Source organism: Thermobia domestica, chromosome 3 (assembly GCF_964235325.1).
Source record: "Thermobia domestica chromosome 3, izTheDome1.hap1.1, whole genome shotgun sequence".
Taxonomy (NCBI): Eukaryota; Metazoa; Arthropoda; class Insecta; order Zygentoma; family Lepismatidae; genus Thermobia; species Thermobia domestica.
The window spans coordinates 127,848,819-127,869,513 of record NC_137456.1 but is presented as its reverse complement, the minus strand read 5'-3'; the positions used below and the strand labels follow the sequence as shown (position 1 = coordinate 127,869,513).

Sequence of the window (20,695 nt, the reverse complement as noted above, 5' to 3'; positions counted from 1 at the left end):
AGCACACCAGCTCACAAGCATCATTATTTCTGGCTTAACCTTGCTGCTGGTATCCCTATTAATTCCCCAATAAATGAAATTGTGATTGAAATTAGTTTTCCTCTTTATATCTACCATCTCTCTTCTCCCGTACCGAAACATAATTAGTTTTTTTCTTAGCTTCTTTTTATGTAGCCAATGAAAAAGTCCACATATATTTATGAATACAGAACTTTGTATACGGTAAAGAATGGTCATTGTAAACGATAAACAATAGTCTACTTTTTAAATTACTTAACTGGCTAGTAAATTCCTTTTCTCCACCAGCGATTGTGTTCGTGACGGCCACAGTCCCAAATCTCAAATCATCTCTCATATTACATCAACAAAAATTAAAAAGCTAAATTTTGATTTCCCAATTATTTTTGTTGAAATTATGTTAAAAATGAAATCAATGATTTATTAAATTATAAATTTCTTCGTTATACCGAATTGTCTGTATATCAAGTTTCAAGGAGTTCTGACTGCTAGTAAAATTAATAATCATAGATGCGCATGAATACAGGATATGGCAACATTGTACTAATTTAATCACATGGTGCATGAGGTGAGAAACCGAGGAATTTGTGAAGAACTGGACAAATATATTTGCATTTTCCTGCAAAAGAAAAAATATGTAACAAATGTTAACTTTTAGTGTTGGGTGCACTTACACTAAGCTTAATCCCTTAATCCATATAAAAAGGGGTTATATATATATATATATATATATATATATATATATATATATATATATATATATATATATATATATATATATATATATATATATATATATATAAACCAGGGTTTCCACATTCTGGAAAATCAAGGAATGTCAGGGAAATCATGCATTTTGCATAAAATTTCATGGAAAGTCAGGGAACATAAATATCAAGTGTAATATTTCTTTTTTCAATCTAACATTGTTTCCTCTCTAGCAGTTGTACAGATTGACATGTGAAGAGGACCACAATAATACAGCATTCCCATGATGACACTGATGTAGTGTTGCTATTTCGTACTAAAGGAGTGAGATATTATGTATGTGTGTGTGTTTTTGTGTGTGAGACAGAGGGGGGGATAATTGATCATGTAAAAGCAGAAATCGAAGTATGACTCGTCATTCCGTGGACATCAGTTTTAAGACAGAAAAACTACTAAAAGAACTGAAAGCGTCAGCTAAAGATAAACTAGGTTTCAGGCTTGACTGTCGAAACTTTTTGCTGGGCACAATGAAGGAGATTATGGAGAGGAGCCCTCTGAAGTACAAACTGGTCCGCGCTCTGTCAACTTTGGACCCCAGGCTACAAAAGAACAATCCAGAACTTCCTCACAGACTAGGATGAAACTCATCCTACAAGCTCTGCATGAGCATAACAAAATATCTGATTCTGTAGCTGAGAAAGCAAAGTGTCAATTTATGTCTTTCTGTCCTGAAATTCAGGGGTTTCTTGCAGTTGACTTCAGAGAATACGAAGAGAAAATGGGCAGTATCAGGTTAGATGATTTCTTTAAAAAGGTAATGTCCAAGAAACAAGAATATTCTGATTTGTGGAATGTTGTGAAAATGTTTAATTTCATCTCACGGTAATCTCAGTGGAGGATGGGTTCCTAGTCATTAAGACACTTATTGTAGAAAACCAAATCGAAGGTTTTGTGGTAGCACAGAGGGGTACATGATGCAATTATGTACAATGGAGATGTAGAATCTGTTCCTGTTGATCGAAGAAACCTTGAACAGAAACGAATTAGAAGTGCATAGGAAAGTAAAATCAAAGGTGAAAAAAGAAAACTAAGTGCTGAAGTTAAGAAGAAACAAATAGAATTATGTTACAAACAAGAACAAGACGCTCTCGTAGAACAAATTCAAGAACTGGAAGCGAAACAAAATTCTGTTTAAAAAATGTAAGTGTGAGGATTAACATGTCTCAAAGTTGTCAATATTGGGACTGATAGTGGGCCGCGGTGGCTCAGTGGTAGAGCGTTCACCTCTGGTTCATGAGGTCCTTGGTTCGAACCCAGCTCGCGCCAGGTGAACTTTGTGGTGGACAAACACCATGTGCATGAGTTTTCTCTCTCTCGTTTTCTCTCACTTCCTTCATTTCACCATTTCATTCATTTCTCATCATCACCGTCTCCTGTAGCCTAAATGACATAATCATGGAACTTAAAACTTAAAAGATTTCATTTTAGGACTAATAATTATAGGACTCTTGGAGAGTTGGCAGTATATTCTTGACTGCATGTTATATTGCTTTTTTTGTTGTTGTTGTTGATAAATTTCGTGCAGACCTATGGACGACTATGGAGATAGGCTATGGAGATAGAGAAGGCCTTTAGAAAAGTGTATAATAGAACTTGTCCCATATCTTCCCATTTATATTCAAGAACTTGTCAGGGAAAACAAGAATTTGTGTCAGAGAAATCCATCTTCTCTTTTTTGTGGGAACCCTGTATATGGTAGCCCCCCAAAATAAAGTAAGCCATGTCAAGAAGTTTTCAGGTTAAAAATAAAGTATATATTTTTAAAATGATTAAAGATATCCACTGAAGACGATGTTGGTCCTTGCTAATAAAAATTCTAGAAAGTTTCCAAAATAGTAGATGTTTTTTCCTTAAGAATACACAAAGGTTAATAATAAATTTCGTAGTTAGGTTCACCTAATCTGGAATTTAAATTTTATATGCTACGCTAACTTATTAATCTGATTTTTTTTTAATTCCAAAATAAGTAACGTTCTTCTTTGGCGTTACAGGAAACATGAGCCATCATTGTCATATAACAAAGTTTATGGCTAGAAATAGGCAAATTTGAAATTTCGTATTTTAATCCATGCCCCGTAGGGCAATGGGAACAACGATCTTAATGTTTCGTGATATATATTGAATCGAAATAGCATGTTTAGAATTTTCATATTTCATAATGTTTTGATAAAATTTTCATATTTAGTAAAAATCTCCATATTTTCTACATTTCGTGTGCCTAAACTGACACTAAATCCAGTGACCTTGTATCAACTTCAAAAATTATACTCTTCCTTTTCTTTATTTGTTTGTTTATTAGGATCACGCAGTGAGACTTAACAATATTATTTGGTCTAGGAATTAATTCGTGCGGTTGGTACGCACACATTGAAGCTGTAGTACAAACACAAAATACATAAATACCTTAAGAAAAATATTGTCCATCGCTAGCCACCACTTTCGCCCATCTGTCAGGCAATGTACGGATTCCGTGGCGAAAGCAGTCCTCATCCTTGGAAGCGATCCAGTCAGAGACCCATGTTTCGATATCTTCTGAAGAAGTAAACCGCTGTCCAATCAAATCGTTGTTAATGCAATCGAACAAGTAGTAGTCCGAAGGAGCAACGTCTGGTGAATACGGCGGGTGGGGTAAAACTTCCCATCCGACATTTTCTAAATAGGTTTTGACCGGTTTTGCGACATGTGGGCGAGCGTTATCATGTTGAACAATAAGTTTATCATGTCTGTTCTCCCATTCTGGTCGTGTTCTGGCCAGAGCTTGCTTCAAACGCATTAATTGTCGTCGATAACGTTCTCCATTCATAGTTTCACCCGGTTGCAGCAGCTCATAGTACACCACACCTTTCATATCCCACCATATGCACAGCATAACCTTTGCACAGTGAATATCTCGTTTTGGTTGTGATGGACCTGGTTCACCTGGTTTCACCCAGGCCTTTTTTCGTTTAGGGTTCTCGTAATGGATCCACTTCTCATCACCCGTAATTCGATGCAGAAACCCCTTTCTGCTCTGTCGTTGAAGCAGCAATTCGCAAATGGTTTTTCGTCTTTCAACGTCTCTGTCTTTCAATTCATGTGGAACCCAATGTGACATCTTTTGAATCATTCCCATGGCTTTCAAGCGTTTGGAGACTGTTGTTTGATCAACGCCTAATGCTGCTGCAAGTTGTTCCTGCGTTTGACACGAATCCTGCTCGAGCAATGCTGTCAATTCTTCGTCTTGAAATTTTTTTGGCTGTCCAGCTCGCTCTTGGTCTGCCAAGCCGAAATCACTACTTCTAAACCGTGCAAACCACTTCTGACACGTTCGCTCAGCTAGAGCATGGTCACCATACACTTCCACCAAAATACGATGACTTTCAGTCGCACTTTTCTGCATGTTAAAGTAATGCAGCAGGACACCCCGCAAAAACACTTTATCAGGCACAAATTGCGCCATGTTCACTTAACTACAAACTGGTGTTGTTGACGCTTTAATCCACTGCCCTATACTACGAACGATACGCGATGACAGGGGTTTGCAACACATGTGTGGATACACGGAACTGTGGGACGCTCCGTTCGTTGCGCCATCTCTTGTCCACCCGCACGAATTAATTCCTAGACCAAATATGTTGTTAATCTGTCTGTTACTTTGCATGATAATTCTTGAACGGATGCGAATTATTATTATTTTGCAATATATAGCTAGAGTGATTATCTCGGCTAAGTTCGATAACAGATAAAGGGACAACAGTGACTTTAGCTATCTATAACCCATATGCCGCGCATGCGTGCAAATGTTTTAATTCTGTTTTTATGACAGATAGCTAGAGCGATTACCTCGACCAAGTCCACCAATGGAGTCAATCTGTTTACATATTAACGGATAACAGCGACTGTTTAATATTACATATTAACGGATCTGTTTACATATTATATATGTGCAAAAGGTAGCTATAGCGATTATCTCGGCCGAGTTCGTTAAGGGATATTAAGGGATAACGGGACTACTTATAGACTGTGTCCTATACATATAAGTCAATATTTGAATTCTGTTCTTTACAGTAGACAGCTAGAGCGATCGTACTGACCGAGTTTGTTAGTAGAGTAAATCCGTTAACATATTAACGGATAATGCAGACTGTAAAAATGGTTATCTATAACCTATACATATAAGCGAAATTTTGAATTCAGTTTTTCGCAACAGGTAGCTATAACGATTATATCCTCTGAGTTGGGTAATGGAGTCAATCCGTTTACATCTTGACGTGTAAGGATGACTAACACCGTCTATCCATATGTCATAAATGGAAATTTCGCATAATTCTCTTTACGTTCTTTACCGGAGTTTATCGAAGTTTAGCATTCCTTTTAAAATCAACGAGATCATAGGAGAGGTGAACCTATTGCTAAGGCGGAATCTGAACCACCGTAGCTGCTTCAATGCTTTTCTACCGGGAATCGAACTTGGAACCCTGTACCAAAGGCGTGCGCTTTAACCACTATTACAGCGAGGAGAGCTCTTTTCCCCCATTTAGAAGGAGAGCTTCCTTTCTTATAAGATTAATTGCGTTAGACTGAAATCCATCTCCCAGACCCAGTGATATCTACTGGTGGAAGGCTACCACCGATTCCATTGTTGACACCGGAATGTTTACATTCCCCTTTTAGCTCCAGGAGACGTCCCGACAGCGCAAGATACCGAATCCCATAGCATGGCACAACCCGCCAGATTCCAACCAATGATCTGAGAACCTCTTTGAAACCAAGTAATAACTACAATCCCAACCCTGCCTGCCTCAGACGAGGACCGATCGGAAGGACGTCTCTCTTTACATTAGGCTCGCCTTCCTTTATGAGATAGGAAGGCATACCGACATAGGATTTACTTATACCCTAATATATTTAACTTTTAAAAAAATTCTTAACTGTATCCCACGATGAGGGAAGATGCTTTGTGACACTAACACACAGTTAGGGCAACTGAGATGTGATAGTTAAATATTTTCCAGGCTTGTATCGCTTTGTTTTATTCTTACTGTGTGCGACTGAAATGAAATGAAAAGAAACTTCTAGCTTTCGTCCCACAGATATAATCTGTAGGCAAGGGCGTCGATCCTGCCCCCCCCCCTTCCAAGCTCATGTGGGTCCCCTATTGTATTTATGAATATACAATTGGCAATTTGTCTTAAAATCCTCATATATATATATACCTTCTGTATTTGAATGCCCCCCCCCCCCAAATTTACAGAGAAATCGGCGCCTTGTCTGTAGGCTAAAGAAAACGGGTGATCAATAAAAGTGAATTATAATGGATGAATTGATGAATAAGAAAAGTGTGAGAAGAAACGAAAGAGCCCCACCAAACTTAGGAATATTATGTTGTACACTATAAATTCGCATAGCCAGAATCGAAGCTAGAACCCTTCCCATCAGACGTGAGACTCTTATCGCTTTTCTAAGTCGTTTCGTGGTTTTTATAAATGCAATTTTCTACTTAATACGATGCGACAGGAACACGAACATAGAAACTTCATGGACAGTTAAATATATATCTCCTTTTCAGAGGAATTCGAACCTGTGATAGGCTTACGCCTCATAATCATTAGCCTAATAACGACTCAGACTGCCATATCAGCACCTAAAAGCCGCAATATATATATTAACACCACCAATTGGACTGTTCAACAATGAAAATGTAAATTGAACAAAATTACCTAATTCTTATTGATTTTGTGGTATTGATCATGAATGTGAAAGTGAAAATCAAATATTAGCTCTGGTTTTTGTTTTACACCCATGTCTAAAAATAACGTTATATAACGTTATAATAGTGAATATATTCGCTTTATTTGAGATAAAAATGTCCCTGATCTGCAACACTGGAGGAACTATACAAACGCTTTATTTCTTTCTATTCCTTATCACAGTTGCGTTCTGCCATTGTTCGAAACAATAACGCTATTGCAGTTATCAGAGCTGTTGGTGTGATTTTCTTGAAACATAATTCAGGTTAGAAAGGGCTAATGGTGTTATATGCTGCTTTTGTGAAGAAAATGTTACTTCTCCACACACGTAGCAGAAATTGTCCGGTCTATTCACACAATGCCGCTGAGTTTTCGTCTATTCAAACACTCAAAATGTCATTTCAAGCAACTCAGAGGAACTGTTCAATAACATGCTTATAAAACTATGTCTTTTTATATGCATATATAACATATAAAAAGACATAGTTTTATAAGCATGTTATTGAACAGTTCCTCTGAGTTGCTTGAAATGACATTTTGAGTGTTTGAATAGACGGGAATGCCGCGACATTGTGTGAATAGACCGGACAATTTCTGCTATGTGTGTGGAGAAGTAACATTTTCTTCACAAAAGCAGCATATAACACCATTAACCCTTTCTGACCTGAATTATGTTTTGGAAATGAAGATTTTTTTTTTTATTTCAATGGATTATATGTTTAAGTCTAAGGAAGTAAGAAAATCCATGCGCTATGAAAGCAAGGAAGCTTGTGATTCCAAATGGAATCACACGGTTAGAAAGGTTAATAAGAAAAGCTTATGAACTTTATTATGGTTGTAAAATTGGAGACCAGGATAAGGCTTGGACACCATTGTTTGTAACACTTGTGCAAGCAATCTGAGAAACTGGATTAATGGGAAGAGACGTTCAATGCCTTTTGCAGTGCCTATGATTTGGAGGGAGCCAAGCGACCACATCAAAGACTGTTACTTTTGTATGGTTCCTTCTGTCCAGAAGGGAATTTCCAGGAAGAAGAAGCGGAGTGGATCCTAACATTCCTTCTGCAATGCGCCCTGTTCCACATGGAGAAGGACTACCTGCTTTTGACTCACCCAGAGAATACACCTTTCTTACTATGATCAAGCAGCTGTAGCTCCTGAACCAAGTACTTCGAACGACTCTGACTTTGTGGTAAACGACCCCCCAAGTGAACCACATAGACTCACTCAAGAAGAGCTGTGATCTTATCAGGGATTTAGACCTACCAAAAAGGAAAGCAGAAATTTTAGCGCCACGGTTACAATGGAATTTATTGCAGGAAGAAGTAAATGTTTCATTGTATAGGAATAGGGAAAAGAAGTTCACCTCATTTTTTACTATACAAGACATACTTGTGGCATATATAGATATAAGTGGTCTCATGAAGGCTCTCAAAATTAATTACGATCCTACGGAGTGGAGGCTCTTCATAGATTCGTCAAAGGTGAATTTAAAGGCAGTGCTTTTACGTATTGGAAATGAACTTCAATTCAGTAGGTTATGCATTTCATTTGAAAGAATCTTATGAAAATTTAAAACGTTAACCTAAAGCCATTAAATATTATGATTTTCAGTGGCTCATTTGTGGTGACCTCAGTTATAACGCTGTTGTTAGGTATGCAGTTAGGGTATACAAAATACTGTTGATTTATTTGTGCGTGGGACAGTAGAGATTGTGCATGTCACTACGGCAAAAGTGACTGGAGTACAAAAGAAACTCTTCAGCCAGGGATGAAAAATGTGCAACATGAACCACTTATAGATCGTAAGCGAATTTTGCTTCCCCCGCCTCATATTAAATTAGGTATCATGAAAAGTTTTGTTAAGAGCATGAACCAAGAGGATGAGGCCTATAAGTACTTAAGAGAAAAATTCCCTCGCTTAAGTGACGCCAAAGTTAAAGAAGGCGTCTTTATATGACCACAGATTTGACAGCTATTCAGAGATCATCAGTTCGATGAAATTCTACAAGATGAGGAAAAAGTTTAGTGGGAAAGCTTGAAAAGTGTTTGTTCACAGTTCTTGGGAAGACACCGACAACAAATTACAGAGAAATAGTGGCTGAGTTGTTGTTATGCTACGAGAAACTTAATTGCAATATATCTCTGAAACTCTACTTTCTTCATTCCTATTTCTACTTTTTTCCTGAGGATTGTGGAGCATTAAGTGACGAACATGGTGTGCGTTTTCATCAAGATATTGCAACCATGGAGAAGAGATATGAAGGCAAGTGGAGTTCTAAAATGTTAGCAGACTACTGTTGGACTATTGTAAGGGACGCTTCAGATGTACTGTATAAAAGGCAGGCCAAGCGAAGACGCTCAAAATGAATTCAACAGGAATCTATTTTGTACAAGGGATCTCACGAAACCTTTGCCTATATTGTGGTGTAGTTGTTGGTTTGAAAATTTATATTGTGTTTAAGTTTGATTCTTTTGAAACTGTTGGATTATGTCTATACTAATTGTAAATTCTTACTCAGCTATAAATAAATTAGGACTACTTCGTGCTGATTTTACCTGATGTAGCATAAACATATTTGTACAAATTTTTTCTACCATAATTTGAAGCCCGTTATATAACATTGATTTGCGCATTTTAAAATATGGACGTACAAGGGTATAAAATTATGGCCTAGTGTATGTCTTAATTATATCCAAACTTATCACATTACGGTTTAATGAATGTAAAAATACTTTAATCTCGGTATTTACAACTACTTTGATTAAATATGTTCATAAATTTTAATACATTTGAAATATACTAATATTATTGTACAAGAGTAATCTTTTTCATAACCAAAGCTAGGAATAGTGCACTATTATATTTTCTCGTATTATGCTTAAATGATGCAAAAATCATAAATTTAAACAATTTAAATACTTTCGATCAAAATTTGTTGAACAGTATTATTCATTGAAACCTTTTTTATTACTGACATAATGACGTTAACCTACGCTTGACGTGTTTTTAAAAAGTTCATGAATACGTTACTTAATTGTAAGGCAATATATACATATTTAGTTTATTCTTTAGAAAGTATTAGTTTCGTATATTTCATATTTTGGGTGTTTGATTTTCATAGTTTTTTTTTTTTTTTTTTTTTACTTTTTTCTTCATATTTTGCCTTTTCAATTATAACATTATATTTTCATCATTTGTAAAAACAATATCTAAATATGTAAATTTTCTTGTAGGTTGATCGTTAATGTTAACGTAAATAAATAAAAAATAAGACCTAAAGTTGTTACAGAATAGTGTTTTGATAGATGTATTAATAAGGACGTTAATATTTATATCATCAATATAAAACATGTGGTTTCTATATTTAAGTAGGTAGCTATTTAATTTTCCCAAATACTCAGAAAATTATTTATATCTGAATTCAAAGGCCAATACAAGGAAACAACTATTACTTTATTTTGTTAAGTACGGCTGCAAAATACAGTTCAATACAAAAGCCAATAAAGGACAGAATATTTAATGATCTTGCCATTTCTTCCATAAGTACCTGCACCTAAAAATAGTGGCTACGCGTATCCATTTTGTGTTCATGTAAATATCTCTTGATAGTCAATGTTCATTGATACAGAATATCACAAGGAAACACAGCTCAGAGTAGTTGAAATTCAAAAACTGGGTCTTATTGATTGTAAGAAATAATTCTATCCTCCTGTATGAGTACTACTTTTTTGAAGAATGTTGAATTATTTTTGAAACCTTACCTGTTGTAGGTTCAATTTATATGATCGAGCTCCTCTTCGCACTGTACCATCTCACCAAGTAACAATGTTCTACAAGGAGCTTAGAAATTTAGGTACAGAAATACGGCGTCCAGAGCGTGAATGGAAATTGAAGCTACAACCAGGGACTGTCGCTTTTATCGACAATTGGAGAGTTCTTCACGGACGTGAAGCCTACACTGGGCACAGGAAAATGTGTGGTTGTTACATTGGAAGAGCAGATTTTCTTAGTAAAGCCAGAGTGTTAGGAATTCTCTAATAAGATGATTCACTGTAACGAGTTAAAATAAAATGAAAGTAATTAAAATATAACATTATTTTATTGAACTTTACTATATAAATCTTTAAGACCGTTTTAGTATTAGAAAATTGAGCCTTAGATGGCTCGAAACGGAGAAAACTAGACAACTAATTTTTGTTTTATTATATTCCTTGGACTCTCCCTGAGAGTCCTGATTAAAATGGTCAGAAGTCATAGTTGGGCAACTATCCAGAATGACGTAGGGGAAAGTACCCAAATTTTTCTCCATTTTTTAAAATTTTTTTAAAGTCCTGTTGGAAAATAATAGGTTTAGACATAAATAACGTGCTATTGTAGTTTGGACACTTAGCTAAGACATGCCGTATTAGATTTTGGAAAGATAATAATAAAATAAAAGAACTGCTGAAAAGTATTAAAAAATACGAATATTTTAGTTTCAAAAAAGTGTTCCCAATTTCCTGTCCCAGTATTTCGAGAGAAAAGAATGTGTAAGTATACAAATTGCTTTAATTATACAAATTGCTGTACTATATAAAAAACGCCAATACAGAAGAATTACACGGAAACTGGAATATAATGCATATAAAAATGAAAATTAGACCTAGGAGTTTCTTCGAAAATAATGTCCACTTTGTCATACACACATTATTCTGAAATTTTTAAATGGCCCTCCCTCGTTTATTTGAATTTTCAAAACTTTTTCTTGGGTGGACAAAAATGAACGAAAATTGGACAAAATTATGAGCTAGTTAAATTTCGAATTTGAAGATCTCGCACAACAAGTCATCAAAGTGGCCAAATTTTTAAATGGCCCTCCCTCGTTTATTTAATTTTACAAAAAAAAAAAAAAAAAAAAACTGGGTGGACAAAAATGAAGAAAATTCTGACGTAGTTAAATTTCAGATTTGAAGATGTCGCACTACAACTAAATGGACCCTGTTTCAGGAGATAATTTCTAGATTTTTCTTTCAGTATTTTTGTCCTGCCACAGGACCACACAATTGCAAATCCACACACACACAATGGTAGCAACTTTAACTTCCGAGATGGGTGAAGTGGAAATTTTGTTGTAGGTGATTTGACACCGTTATTTATATCTTCTATTTTAAAACAAAAGGTGTCGATCATGCATCATTGCCAGGAGGTTGAATCAATCACTCACCCCTTTCTTATTCTGCTTTTACATGACCTTGGAAAATATTCGAAGCCGGCATAATGAACCATTTCAAGATCTCGAGTCTATTTATTTTAGAACTTGGAATTCCATTTATGACGAAAGTTATTATACATTAAAAATTATCAATTTGGTCGTTTCTTTAAATATGCATTTATATGCAATAACGACATAAACATGCACTAACTAACCTCTGAAATATGCAAATATATGCACTATAAAACCCTACTGTTTTACCCCAAAATACCTGAAACGAATTTCTGTTTAAAGAGCATATCAATATCACATCAGGAAAAAAACATGCTAATATGCAAAAATTCGAAGTCAATTTTTTATATCTATTCTAGAATTAGACACAATTATGAACATGCAATCAACGTACATATGAATGAATCAATCTGCATGTGAAATTGAACAATAGCGTTGTGATAACATATATATATTCACTTACATTTTTGGAATATATGGTACGAATTAAAAAAGATATAAATATATATATTTTACAAGATCATAATCATAACTGAATGAAGAAAGAGAAAAGAAAAAACTTTATATGAGGGTTTTAATGAGTCTTTTTCTCATATATAAAGATTTTGAGTAAATTTACGAGTCCTATCTCGAAGTTAGCGATGAGCGTTAATATCACAAAATATCAAAGCACCCTTTTCTGGTGTCCAAACATTTCACTTTACTATAATTTTTCGTATACACATACGAGATTAGGTTACTAATCGTAACCGACACATATCTGTCTGTAGGTATACTTATGAATACATTTCTCCCACTTTTGGATTACAAGGACAAAGTTTCATCTCTACTTCACGGCGACTGTTCTACTTATCTGGTCATTCCAATTGATTAACTAGTTCCTTGACCAGGTTTAATCACTGTTGCCTTATACTTTTAGATAAGCACACTTATGGTTAAATTCGCACAACTTACAGGGGAAACACAAGAAACTAGGATTTCTCAAGTTCAGAAGGATCTTCGTCGGGGAGAGCACGATTACAGAGGTGGAAACAGTGGTTGAGTTTTAGGATTTGTACAGGAGGGATGGGATCAGAATGTAATTATACAGTAGGATTTCAGTTTACTAGTCTGAGGATAGATTTAGTAATATATTAGGGTTACGTTGACCTGTCTTAAACCCATGCTGCATGTGCTTAGTGTAATACAGTTAATGTTAATTCTTACATATGTTACTCAAGAGTGTCACACAGATGGAAAAGAATATCCAACATGCGGCGGTATTTTCTAACATTTACATTTTATATTTATCGGATATTTCGGAACCTTGGCAACCAAGGACTGTTCGGGGTAAGGTACTAAGACCCTTTATACATATTTAACTACTCACTTCAATATTATATTCACATTCCACACATATTCAGATCTGAACATGTATATATTCATTAATTATTCAATCTTTCAAATTAATAACCCCGACAAATTTTATTTGTAGGTTGCAACACTTTACATACAAGATCCGACCTATAGTACAACTTCAAATTAACTAATTTCACGCGCATATAGATAAAATTCATATTTTCAAGTATTCTATTTAAAATAGTGAACATTCGATGTACAAAGCAGGCACGTAAACAAAAAATATAGATATAAATGAAGCTAAAGGTATTGATAATCGTCTTGGGCCCAAACAACTACGACAACCATTACCTTCAGCATTACTAATGGAAACAAATGTAGGAATAGCTAATAATTTGAAGGAAGATTTTACACGGATAATGATGGAAGGAAACGAAACCAAAATTAATCGTAGATCGGACCATCGCTCGCTATTGCAGTCTGTCAATATGGTGGAAAACATCTACTTCATACTTCACATCAATGAATACCTCTACGAATCGTGTCTCGCGATGTCTCAGTTGGTAATTCAGGTTCAAATGATACATTTCAGATGATTGATATGTGTCAGGTTCAAAACTCGGGGGGAGGTTAACAATTTTAAAAAAAATCTTGAAGAGAATAGAGGGATAGATAGAGAAGAGAGAGAAAACGGCGCCAAAGAAATAATCTAGGATACTAAAATACAAAGATAAGTGGTCCAATTTCAACATACAACAATCCACAGCCAAATATACTTTTATATGCCGAAAATGGTTAGCCTACTAAACTCGGTATATTTACTATAGAAATGTCGAGTCACCAGGTGAACATACCATCCATCGTTTTTACGTATCGTACCACTTACATAGGATCCTAACGTGAGAATTAATGCACTAAGAAATTTATTATTATATATCAATATATCATCTATACTTCGTAGCAAACTTCACCACTGGGCACATTTACACATGAGCGTCCTACTATTTAATCATACTCGTTACTATACACATTTATATATTAATAATATTATCATTACTCACTTATTCGTTTATTTATTTACTTTTCTCTACGACGTCGATTTATTTTTAGACACCCTATACTTTCTCGGTAAGCACTATACTTTCTCAATTGTTCAAAGCAGTCTAACTAACTACATTAAAATCAGCAATTACCATAATCCATTAATTAATACGTATGATCCTCTATATACTGCATATGAATTTCTTTCTTAACAAACTACGGTATAATTCACTTCAAAATTATTCTGTAGGCAATGAAAGTTCAATGTTCTGAATAGCATGCAACTATATATCAGAAAACTGTCAACAATGTAATTGCTCACAGAAAGCAACGGATAAAGATGATTCGTAAATGCAGCCTGGCGACAAAAATAATGCCTTATAGACAAAACTTCGAGTTAAGTGGGAACGCGAAGTTTATTATTATTAATATTCTGATTACTTAGTTATATAAATGATCGTGCTTTTCCAGAGAGATAGTTTGCAACAGTGTGTCTATCGGTCACGAAATCAGAAAACTGTACAAATGTAAGTACAGATTGGAAAATTTTGTTCTATAAAACGTCAAAATTCACGACCAAAAATGTCTATGGTCGGGTTTAGACGCTACCAAATCGCAAGCAAAGTAAGTTTCTATCGCATGGTTGAAAATTCGGCCTAATTCGCACCCAAATTCGCTCTTCAAAATGTTAGAAAATTTTATGATTTTGTAAATAAAAGGTCACGAAAAAGTCAAAATTTCATTTTGGAATTTTAGTAGACACCCTGTGCAATGTGAGTTACCTAAAAATCCATTTTTATGTTTTTAAACTATTTACTTATTATTCACAGCAAAAAAGGGGTCATTTTCGTATTGACCAGATCACTAGGTATTCGATTAACAGAACACTAGCAGCGAATAATACTTAACTCGAACGCGGTGGCGCTAGTAATATGAAAACATCCTGTGCACAATTAAATATTTTTTGCACTGCTGTTATAGTTTTAATTGTCAGTCATGTACTATGTAATTACGGTATGGAGTAATGCACTTATTATGACGGACCAAAGAGATAAATAAACAAACAACAATACTCTGTCCATCGACAAATATATCATACTTTCACTTGCACCTTACTCCTAAACTCTACATACTCAATTACATACATGCACATTACATTCCACATACCCAAGAAAACAAATACTAATACATATAACTATACATACTAATGCATATCATCACACCATTCAACTATATATGAATCGAACAGGATTATTGAATTTTACCATATCTACAATCGGCCCTATTAACTGAGAAGGGGAAACGAAATAATCAGAGCCAAGTAGCCCTTCTACCAACTAAACCATGTTTTCAGGATACTATTAATGTCACTGAAAGGACATATCAAAACTGCTAATGGCAAGGGTCCCTTTCCTGAAGGGAAAGAACCCTAACGAGAAATCGTTCAACCCATTTCAGTTGGAAGCTTGAGTGAATTCAGGAGTAAATGAAAGCCCCCTTTTTACGTTTACACTACCATAATAATAATTACCCTAACTACAGTAAAATTATACACCATGTTAAAAAAAATTCACATATACTACATACACAAATATATACACTACCCAGATATATAAATGGACAGGCTGCCGCAACCCTAAAATAGACTTTGGGAGGGGTGAAAGGAAATATTGTAAACGTTGTAAATCACTGATTCTTAAATCTTGAGGATTCACAACACTAAAATCAAAGCACTTTGATGCTACTCCTGTCCACAATGTTTACCAACATGGCGTTCCTGATACTTGAAATCCATATCTCACTGCTTATTAACTGGTTTAAAATGAGAATTCATTATTTTTTGGGACTCTCAACTGCTTCCTGACTATTTAGTCATTATTTAAAACTAATTTTACCTGATTTCTTGTTAGTTTTCCTGTCAAAATCCAAAAATGTTGAGAGTGGAATTAACGTGGTCCGCCTTGGCTCGTCGAGATGGTATCAAATAAATTAGCCTCAGTGCAACTTCTTTGCATATCTTATCTTATTATAGCTATATTATGTAGTCTCCAAAATAATTGCCACATATAAGTAGTATTACTAATAATATAATGGCCAAAAAAGACTATGAGAGAGAGAATGTGAGACTCACTGTCTAGTATCGCACTACTATGAACCCTTTGATTTATCTCTTTTACACCAGTCTTCTACTAACTAAATTGAAAAGTCAATATACTACATAAATAAAAAATAGGATACAGGATTATGTCCAATTAATCCTTCTATACTGGCTTCTCTTAAAAACTTAAATGCTAGGGGTATGGTTATAACTATATTTACTACATCCGGGTACAGGGAAGTTTTTATTTTAAAGAACGAAACATTATCTCGATCTTTTATAATATTTTATTCAAAAACTAGATATGAAGAAAAACGAAAAAAAAAAATCTCTATGAAACACAGCAAGAGTTCTCGTTTAGAACTCGGAAAAGGACTCGTGAAGGGTCTAACTCAGAACCCATCACTCCCTAACTAGACACAATTATATGCTAAAGTATGCTCTAAGTTTTAAGGGTCTCGCTAGCGGCACAGCTCCACTTAGCCTTCACTTTAAAAGCAGTTCCTTGATTCAAAGAAAATGCTTGGCCTATCTACACAGGACTCCAGAACTCAAGAGAACCTGTGAAAAGGGATACCTGACTAAAAAAGTACTACAAGGTGATAGGTTATGTTCATGGAAAAATCAAGTCTCTTTCATGAGACTATAAACTGGCCCGTAAAGTGTTTCTTGCCCTAACCAAGTCTCTCTCTCTGCGAGACAATAAACTGGCCACCAACAATTAGGCCTTGCTCTAATAAAGGTCTCGCTCTAAAAGAGTCCGGAAATAATCACTGATACAGGATTAGGATCAGGAAAGAAACATTTAAATCGAGAAACAAAGTTCTCGAACCAGAGGGGCATCGAACCCAAAGAAATTGGTATTCGAAAAACAGAATTCCTTAATAAGCCTGTCCAAGAGATTAAAACATATCTCAAAATATAAAACCTATTTAATACATATCCCCAGGTCCCCGGCGGGATTAAAATTCAAGACCTAACAGACAAAAAGGAATTCTCCCCAGAAAACTATTCTTTAATTATCTACCAAAAACTCCTATTCCCTATCCTCGGTCATTCCGAAAGACTATCCTACTCTGCCAGCCTTAAACAGCAAAGTTTAAAAAAAAAAAAAAAAGTTTGATCCAACAGACATTAGGACCTTCGGTCGAACGTAACCATGGTGTCCAGGGTGTCAGAAGAACCCCAACTGAGCGGAACAGCTCGGTTTATATACGATTCTGCTCACAAGTGGCAGCATCCATGAACGAAAAGATCCCCAGCAAAAATGAAGAAAGTTCGTTACTAATTTGAAAAAACCGACGCTACCAACCTCCCCCCTTGAAGTTCTAACAGATCATCAGCACGTATCCGGTTCTTAAACTATAGAAACAAATGGAACAGTGTTTCTAGCTAACAAGTAAACCTTACGTTTGGGTGAATCGAGTTGCTGACTGAGACACATATGAGAAAGTAGTACTAAATGTGGTCAGTATTTCAGTGAAGTTGTAGGTGCGAAGCTCCAGGGGTTTAGGAGATACAGCTACCAGAACACCACATGGAAGTACAAAATAGTCTTCATACAATTGGAGGTAAAAGCCCTGTAAGACCTCTGATAACGACAAAAGGTGAATAACAAATACATGGGTACATATTAGGAGTAGGGGGAAGTCATATAGTAAGGGTATACCTGACGGCGGCCATCTTGAAATCCGCCATTTTGAATTAAGGTTAAGTTTTTAAAATAGGAATAGGGTCATGTAATACATGATTTAAGGCGCAAATTTAATCAGAAGAACAATGGTGACGTTAATTTTGATTTACGGGCAATTGGTAAAAAGTTACAGGGAAATTAAATATTGTTGCAGCATATGTATTAGTCCTTTACCCCACCTTGTCAATTTTGTGTTCATGATAATAATTAAATAAAAAGCAGGTGGATAAATATTAGGTCTATGGTAAGAGTTGCCTTAATGGCGGCCATGTTCAAATCCGCCATTTTGAATCAGACAAAAGTTTTAAACAAAACGCATAACATTGACACCTTATTAATAGCAAATGTTACCATAAATCCAACGGTATAACCATTTTTGCTTTATCATTAACAAGCACAAAATTAAATGGGAATAGAGTAATGCAATAGATGACTTCGGGCTAGAAGTTAATCAGAAATACAATGGTGGCGATAACAAATGCTGGATAATGACAAAGCAAAAATGGTTATACCGTTGGATTTATGGTAACATTTGCTATTAATAAGGTGTCAATGTTATGCGTTTTGTTTAAAACTTTTGTCTGATTCAAAATGGCGGATTTGAACATGGCCACCGTCAAGGCAACTCTTACCATAGACCTAATATTTATCCACCTGCTTTTTATTTAATTATTATCATGAACACAAAATTGACAAGGTGGGGTAAAGGACTAATACATATGCTGCAGCAATATTTAATTTCCCTGTAACTTTTTACCAATTGCCCGTAAATCAAAATTAACGTCACCATTGTTCTTCTGATTAAATTTGCGCCTTAAATCATGTATCACATGACCCTATTCCTATTTTAAAAACTTAACCTTAATTCAAAATGGCGGATTTCAAGATGGCCACCGTCAGGTATACCCTTACTATATGACTTCCCCCTACTCCTAATATGTACCCATGTATTTGTTATTCACCTTTTGTCGTTATCAGAGGTCTTACAGGGCTTTTACCTCCAATTGTATGAAGATTATTCTGTACTTCCATGTGGTGTTCTGGTAGCTGTATCTCCTAAACCCCTGGAGCTTCGCACCTACAACTTCACTGAAATACTGACCACATTTTGTATTACTTTCTCATATGTGTCTCAGTCAGCAACTCGATTCACCCAAACGTAAGGTTTACTTGTAAGAAGTATAACTTTAATAAGGTTATATGCAATATATATACAGTATATATATATATATATATATATAATTATTATACAAATAATATACAGATAAATTATACAAATTAAATAAATATTGGAACTCCTTATAGACTATATAAATAGATATGTGCATTTAAATAATTATCCAGGCTTGGAATTAATGAACCTTAAACTATATATATATATATATATATATATATATATATATATATATATATATATATATAACCCAGATATCTTTATACAGTAAGCTTATTACAAGTAAGTGGAATAAAAATGTCCACTTACAATTAAAATACAAAACCGGAGCACAAACTTTGTCCTCTCCTGCGAAAAATGCCGTGGATGTATTTGAAAAAAAGATGAAGTCAGGAAAACGAATGTATACTAGTGCGTACTGAATAGGTGTCTGCTTATGAAGGTTTGTCTTCTGTCAAATAATCCAATCGAAAATATGCCATCCATCTTTCATCAGTTCCTTAAGGTTTCTGATCTCATCACCACTCATTTTGTCTGCAGTCGATAACCAGTGGCGGCGGTGGACGTTAAAAGTGGGGAGGAGGGAGCAAGACATGATCTGAATATTTGTATATCAATCTTAGTTTTCCTGGTTGTTTCGAACACTTTGTTTGACGAAAAGTTGTATAACTAATAGGATACTATTTTTCAGTTAATATACTATATATCGTATTTTATATTTAATTAAATAAATTGACAAGAACGCACGTAGGTACCGGTACTAGCCCTTTGTACTTTTAAACAACGAAGGTGTAAGAAGATATTTGATTCCTTGCTCATGAACATCTTAAAATTCTGTCTTGAAAATTGTGTGATCAGATTATTTAATAATAAATTTGCAAAACAAATAAATAGAAAGGATAATATTGATCATGGTAGTGAATAATGACGCTTGTTTTGCAAAAGTTATATTGAAACTGGGGATTAACCTTTATTTTACGGCTTGTCAGTACACTGCCAGAATAGTAAATCCGTTCTTTCCCGCGTGGCACTGTACTGACACAGGCGAAAGGTCTACTTTGACCCGCGAGCACTCCGGTTGAGAACCAACGTTTTTGGTTCCTTTCACTATGGACTATCTCTTCATACAATAAGGCACATCAATTAAAAAAAAAATATGTGTGCTCGCGGGTCACAGTAAACATTTCGCCTGTGTCAGTACAATGCCACGCGGGAAAGAACGGATTTACTATTCTGGCAGTGTACTGACAGCCGTAAAATAAAGGTTAATGGTCAACTTAATTTTTAATTCCATACATGCTATTAAATGTATGTTATTATTCTTAGAAAATAAAAGTAAATACAAACAACAAAAGCATATGCTACGCCATTTAAAGAAATATTTGCTTTTGCAGCTTCCCAACACATGTTCGTTGCCATTAGGTGCAGTTTTCACTTTCTTGGAACACATCAAAACACAATACTTAGAATCACTTCACACTCCAGTTATACAAAATAATCCTAAAACCCAGGATTCTGTTGAATTCACTAAATTTAATAGTAGGGTCTATATACACTCGTGCACCCCCTAAACAATGGAGAATGTAGAAGTTGTTTCTTATTACTCTTTTTTTAATCAATATTCCTTAT

At 35.0% G+C, this 20,695-nt stretch overlaps 1 protein-coding gene across 2 annotated transcripts in view; it reads left to right on the top strand.

Moving 5' to 3' along the window:
• The window catches only part of Tmlh (Trimethyllysine hydroxylase), a 74,071-nt gene extending 63,461 nt beyond the window's left edge, over positions 1-10,610 (top strand). For both annotated transcript variants that reach the window (XM_081751667.1, XM_081751666.1), the window contains exon 8: positions 10,290-10,610. In XM_081751667.1, the coding sequence (XP_081607793.1) occupies positions 10,290-10,557 (268 nt within the window). In that variant the 3' untranslated portion in view covers positions 10,558-10,610. The remainder of the gene's footprint in view (positions 1-10,289) is intronic.
• Positions 10,611-20,695: the final 10,085 nt, after the last annotated feature.